Raw genomic sequence first — 6,184 nt, 5'->3', positions numbered from 1 at the left:
AGCTCCTTGACGTTGTGGACCAGGAACTTCCGGAAGCCGCTGGGCAGCATGTGCTTGGTTTTCTTGTTGCTCCCGTAACCGATGTTGGGCATCAAGATCTGGCCCTTGAATCTCCTGCGCACCCTGTTGTCAATGCCTCTGGGTTTCCGCCAGTTCCGCTGAAAGAAAACACACGGTCGGTGTCTGTGAAGACGCTAACCCTTCCTTTCGGAGAAAAAAGGGACCAGATGAAAAGGAAACGTGCGGAACAGTAGTTGCCTTCGGGGAACAGGATTTCTCTACATTTTTTCTGGTGGAAAAAAACAGGAGCTTCTGCATCTGACCAGCAGGAATACGGATCCAAATTCACACTCCTTCCAAGCAAAGGAAAAGGAGACTACATACCCATGGGATGTGAGGAGACCATGTATAAAGTAAGATGAAAAGCATGGCTTTTAACATCACAATCAACACCTAAGTTTTCTCATCTATGCAATAAGTGTAATCTATCTCTCATATTGTCATACGGCCACCTGAAATATAACAAATATGAGCCTCTAGACACCTCAAAACAGGCAAGTGTCCCTTGCCGTTTAAATTTCAATTTACACATCAAGAGACTGAGTGCCAATAAGGCAGAGAAACCTGGGATTCTAGAGAACTCTACCACCAGCCACAGACCAGTTCACCTACCAAAGATCATCTGAGCTGGGGATGTGAGAAACCCAACAGCCTGTTTAGGAACCCCCTTCTTCACCCCAACACACACTTCCGTCCTGGGCCACATACCTTAATTTTGACATATCGGTCTGACTGGTGCCGGATGAACTTCTTGGTCCTCTTTTTGACGATCTTAGGCTTCACGAGGGGTCTGAGGGCAGCCATGATGCCTTCAAGAAAGAGGCAAGAGACCATGTCAAAGATGAGTCTTGGGGCTTCCCTGGTGGCGCGGTGGTTGAGAGTCCGCCTGCCGATGCAGGGGACACGGGTTCGTGCCCCGGTCCGGGAAGATCCCCCATGCCGCGAAGCGGCTGCATGGCCGTTGAGCCTGCGCTCCGCAATGGGAGAGGCCACAACAGTGAGAGGACCGCGTACCCAAAAAAAAAAAAAAAAAAAAAAGATGAGTCTTGGAAGGAGGCTTTCCCACCCTGCCTGGGGCTTGAACTCTGTTGCAGAGTATCTTCCAATCACCAGCTACTGAGCAAACTGGGAATGGAATGGGTACCTCTGCCAGGCTTGCTTTCCCTCCCCACTCCGAAGCTGGCAGAATACTAGCCATTCTCCAGACGCGATCCTGGGAGGTCAGGGGTCACCCTGCCTAGTCGAAGCCAAGAAAGAATGCCGACAGCTGACCGAAAACAAATTAACCACAAAGGGAAATTTTGCAAAGGGGCAGCAAATCCCATTCTACAAATGGGATCCCGGCCCTGAGATGGTCCAATTGCAGGCTTTGGGCAATATTCATGAACCTCAGTCTCAGTTTTCTCACCTTTTAAATGGAGATATTGCACACTGAACGCCTGCAGTGCCAGGACCACAAGAGATGTGCAGTAAAGAGAAACCCGTAATTCCCCTAGGGTGCTGCTGCTCTACGACACCCTCGAAAGATACACAAAACCGTCATGTGCTTCTAAAATGCCTCTTAAGCCTTGGAACGTTCTGTTCCATCTGACCATCATCCGAATACCAGCTTTAAAAAGTTACGTTCCTCAAGGTGGCCTTTCCGGCTACCTTATCTTTTCTACCGCAGCACCCTTTCTGTTCTCTTCACGGCCACCAATTTCTTTGAACACACAGCAGTTACTCAATAAATGTGTCCAATAAATGAACTTCCCCCGACCCCCAATGATTTCCTCGAAGACCAGGATGCGGTTTCACATTCCCAGAGATCCTGAGCCGCTACCAGAATTTCGATTAATTGAATTATTCGACTCGCAGCTTGACTTTTTTGTTTTTTGGGCAGTCCCGCCACAGCGGCAACCCCAGGGCCAGAAACTGGAAAGGAGGGAGCGTAGAGCCGCGGACATAGAAGAATACACGTGGGCAGACATCGCTGAGCGAGGTGTCCCAGGACCGTAAGGCCGGAACCCCCTCAGTCTCGCCACGGCCCCCAGGAGCCCCCTTAGTCTAGCCCCAACCGGGGCCCTGCGCCCCCAGGACTCCAATAAGCTGTCCGCAGCTCTGACCCCAGGCGGCCTCCGTAGGAGAGCAAGAGGCCCTGGGCCGCTTCCCTCTGTTCCTGTATGTGGTCCAGAACACCGACAAGAACCATGCCCACCCAGACGAGTGCTCGGAAGGACGGGCCTCCTCGGCAGGGGGCGATGGGGTCAGATGGAGACCGCAGAGACGAGGATGGCCAACGATGAACACTCACCGAGTAGCAGATGGCGGCCACCTCCGTTAGGCAGCGCCGAGGAAGAAAGGGGAAAGCAGCGCGCGAGGCTGATGGGACTTCACCTTTGGGTCCTGGCAGGGAAAAGGAGAGCACCTCCGGCTTCTGGTCCTTCAAAGATACTATAGAACGTCAGAAATAATAATAGTGAAAAAATTCGAGGACACTTGTGTTTTCCTAGCTGTTGATATCTAGGAGTAGCGCTAAAAATTTTCATGCCTGCCGTTGGGACTACGTAAAAATTTGGAATTTATTTTGAGCTTTCAAGACCTGGTGAGGAGGCATCCACTTCCGCCAGGAATTGAAGCCGCCCCTCCGGAGGATAATCCAGCTTTTAGATTACTGCCTCCCGCGTTTCTTCTTCCGAAGTGCGCTTCTTAGTGGCCAGGAGGGAACAAAACAGCGACATTTTAATAATTCTCTCACGTGAATTTATAGAGTAAATAGCAATGAGACTGTAACAGCTCTCGTTCAGTGGGGCTCGCACAGTTCCATGAGGTAGTTCTATTAGTTTCCCCATTTTACATATGTAGAGAGTGAAGTATGGAGATTTGACGCCAGAAAAAAAAAAAAATCCACACTTCTAACCATTAGGCAAGACTGCCTCGTTTTTGATTGTTCCTTGTTTTATTTTAGCTTTTGTTTTTAAGATTATTGTGAAAATCAAATTTCAAGAGAGGAAAAAAAGAAAAAACGGCCCTTGATTCCAGAGCCCGAACACAATAGGGGTGTCATGTCATCCATCAGTGATCTGGGGTAGAGTAGTTTCAGGGCCAGATGGAGACGGAAGCTGAAGTGGATGGTGTTGTTGACTTCGTGATGGGTGAGATGGGAAGGGAGTGAGTGTTGACAACTCCTTCGTGAGATTTTGACTGTGAAGGGGAGTTTGAGGAGACCCAGAGACGTGAAGCGTGAAATGTGAAGGGAATGTCTTGTCCAAGATCACACAGCTGGCAAGCCGTAGGGTTGAGACTGCACCACACCTCACGAATCCTGCTTGCCCTGCAGGCTGTGGAAGTCAACTGGGATGCTGAGCACGGAGGCACTGTGCTAACCGCAGCCCACAGGGTGCGTGTTGTGAAGGAAAAGGTCTTGAGGTGGGGGTCAGGTGGGTGAATCAGGGGAAGGGCTCATGAACCAGTGTGCTTGCACCTGTGAAAGGCCCAAGAGTTTTGGAAGTAGTGACCCAAATGGCTGATTCTTTGGGGGATGAGGGACACTTATTTCAAGAGGAGGGCACAGGGGTACCCACACTGCCTGCTGCTTCCTGGTGGGCCCTGAGATCCAGGATGAGAGGCTGGAGGTGCCACGCAGGCATCCCCGTCAAAACCCCAGGCAATGTGTGTTTTTTTCCCAGGCTCAGGACCCCAGCTTGCCAACATCCCTCTGGCCACAGCTCCTGAGCAGGACATCACATTAGCTGGATCACAGGTGACATGAGAAAAACTCCAACGTGGTTTATTTCAAAAGGACAGAGGTCAGGAGAGGGAAATGCTCAAAACCCACATCTTTCCCTGGACGCATCCACCCTCTGAGACACCGCATGCTTTGAGTCTGGAGAGAGCTGGCCCGGGCCTTCCCACTGAAACGACTTCTCTTGTTTGGCTCTTTGATACCCTCCCTGTGTCTATGGCTCTGGGCTGCTAGCTACACTGGCACCCGGCCCCAGGATGGCTAGGTTTGGCGACACTTGGGCCAGTCTAGTTGATGTGGTAGATCTTGGGGGCATCGTAATAGGCATAGGTCATGTAGTTCATGTCCTTAGTGGGCCACCAGTGGTCGGGATGGTAGGTGGCTGGGTAGGCCTGGGACCGGTGTTGGACACAACTGAAGAGCGCCAGGCTCCGGTCCACGGTCACAGTGGGCAGGCAGAGCTTCAGCTTGTCCAGGAGGTGACCCGGCCAGAAGAAATTGGGATGGGTTAGCTGCGGACCACTGGGCCTCTTCACCTTCAGCTTCCTGGAGAAGGAGATGACACCGGGACGGTTGTCATGGAGACAGGTGGCGGCTGGGGCTGCTTCCCAGCGGAGCCCGCCCGCTGTGAGCAGAGTGGAGGTGCAGCACCGTGCTAAGCACTCTAGTACTCAGTCCTCCCGACAGTGCTGTGCGGTGGGCTCTATTGTCCCATCTGCCTCACCAGCGAGGACCCGGAGGCCTAAGGAGGCTGAGTTATTTCCACAAGGCCCCACAAGCCAGCAAGTGGCAGGGCACAGGTTTGACTGCCAGTCTGCTGCCTCTAGACCCAAACTCTTAAGTGCACACCGCCGGCTCTGCAGAGGCATTTTAATGTGCTGTTCGGAATGCAGCCTCTGGAGCCAGCACAGCTGGGTCTGAATCCCTGCTCCACCACTTAATAGAGATGTGACTTTGAGCAAGATAGTCAAACTTCCTGTACCTCAGTTTCCTCTTTTGCAAAATGGGAATGCTAAGAGTCACTTCATAGGGTTGTTGAGAGGATTTACGTGAGTTAACATCTGGAGAACAGTGTCTGCCTAGCACTCCTAAGTGTCATTTTATGCCCCTCAGCTCCTGGGCCCTGAGTCCCAGATGCTGTGCTACCGTGTACCCTGCAACATGCGAGTCCTGGGCACCTTCCTCGTACCCGCCCCCCTCCCAGAGTTAGGTGATCACTACAGACCTGGTGAATTCCTCAAACTTCTTAAAGCTGACTTTCTTGATTTTCTTCAGCATGTTCCTAGTGGAGAAGAGAGAGAGCGGTATCTTGTCAGGAGACAGGAAATCCAGGTCAGTGGGGCTTTGGGGAGTAGGTCAGTGTGACAGGGGGTCCACTTCTGAGTCCAGACCAGAGCTCTGAAAGGAGAACTTCTTCTGCCTGGGTGGGGCCCTGACTCTATCCCCCGTGCTCCAGTGGAACACACAGTGTGCTGGGGTGTCTAGACCTCTGGGCCCCTATTGGTCAGGCAGACAGGATGACAGCCCTGGGCTCAAGGCCTGGCTGGCTGGGTGACTTGGAGCAAGTCACTCCCCTTGTGGAGCCTCGGGTTTCTCATTTCCCAGCACAGAGACCTCCCAGATGGTTATGAGACGTGCTCAGTAATCTGAGTCCTTTTGGGGCCCCTGACTCCCACTTGCCTTCCAGAGCTGAATCCAGCCTTGAGGACAAGGGTGGTGAAAGCTAACGCCCCAAACCTCAGGCCTGGCAGACATCACTAATCACCACGGCACACTTTCCCAGCAAGCCTGCATCTGGATCCAGAATCTTTCACAATGCATTCAAAGAAGCCGATGAAACCAGTCCACCCCTGACCCGGGGGACCTCTATCCTTTATAACTGTGGCCCACCTAAGCAGGACAAAAGTCACTTTCTCAGGTTCCCTAGGTTCATGGCTCAGGAACTGGCGGCAGCCACTCAGGGGCTGGAAGGCAGTCACTAGGGGATCAGAAAGGACTCTCTAGGCCACGACCTGCCCGGCTCGTGCTCAGCTCTTCCCAACCAGGGCTGTGGACAGCCCCACCTGCGGACCTAGCCCACTCCTGCACTGGAGAACGCCATGACGGGGCAGGCTACAACAACAACAACAACAATCAGTGCTCGAGTGCTATCTGCTAAGAAACTTACTTGCATTTCTCATTGGTCCTCAGTGTGTGTGGTATAGCTGTTGTGCCCATTTTACAGATGAACATACTGAGGCTCAGTGAGTAAGGTAACTTGTCCATTTAACCGCTGGCCTGTTGGATTTCCTCTCGGTTCTGCTGCATCCCACCCTTGCTGTTCTGGCCAGACTACCCTAGCAGGCAGCTGGCAGTGACCTACGGTCTGGTTCTGTCTTGGGCCCCTCCCTCCATCATGGT

General features: G+C 52.4%; 2 protein-coding genes, 1 long non-coding RNA gene and 1 other non-coding gene across 14 annotated transcripts in view; 1 reads left to right on the top strand and 3 right to left on the bottom strand.

The window, feature by feature from the left end:
* The window catches only part of LOC114484210 (60S ribosomal protein L32-like), a 4,882-nt gene extending 2,440 nt beyond the window's left edge, over positions 1–2,442 (bottom strand). The window contains exons 1-3 of the mRNA XM_028478819.2: positions 2,354–2,442; positions 769–869; positions 4–158 (exon numbers count right to left, since the gene is read on the bottom strand). Of these exons, the coding sequence (XP_028334620.1) occupies positions 4–158; positions 769–864 (251 nt within the window). The 5' untranslated portion in view covers positions 865–869; positions 2,354–2,442. The remainder of the gene's footprint in view (positions 1–3; positions 159–768; positions 870–2,353) is intronic.
* On the bottom strand, positions 1,144–1,283 carry LOC112064994 (small nucleolar RNA SNORA7). The gene has a single exon (XR_002891782.1). It is a non-coding gene; the product is annotated as a small nucleolar RNA SNORA7 (small nucleolar RNA).
* Positions 2,420–6,184, bottom strand: part of EFCAB12 (EF-hand calcium binding domain 12) — a 25,967-nt gene continuing 22,202 nt past the window's right edge. For 6 of the 11 annotated variants that reach the window (XR_008615622.1, XR_008615624.1, XR_008615623.1 and 3 more), the window contains exons 8-9: positions 5,010–5,066; positions 4,301–4,330 (exon numbers count right to left, since the gene is read on the bottom strand). Coding sequence is in view for 4 of the 11 variants with exons in the window: in XM_055079394.1 (XP_054935369.1) it covers positions 5,031–5,066 (36 nt within the window). In the remaining 7 variants the exon portion in view is untranslated. Of the gene's footprint in view, positions 2,494–4,244; positions 4,331–5,008; positions 5,067–6,184 lie in introns of those variants that run through there. The other 5 variants (XM_055079394.1, XM_055079391.1, XM_055079393.1 and 2 more) reach the window with 5 other exon arrangements.
* Positions 2,672–5,074, top strand: LOC114484201 (uncharacterized). The gene is made up of 3 exons (XR_008615626.1): positions 2,672–3,439; positions 3,729–3,802; positions 5,060–5,074. It is a non-coding gene; the product is annotated as an uncharacterized lncRNA (long non-coding RNA).

This window comes from Physeter macrocephalus, chromosome 18 (assembly GCF_002837175.3).
Source record: "Physeter macrocephalus isolate SW-GA chromosome 18, ASM283717v5, whole genome shotgun sequence".
Classification (NCBI taxonomy): domain Eukaryota; kingdom Metazoa; phylum Chordata; class Mammalia; order Artiodactyla; family Physeteridae; genus Physeter; species Physeter macrocephalus.
This window is presented reverse-complemented; position numbering and strand designations above follow the sequence as displayed.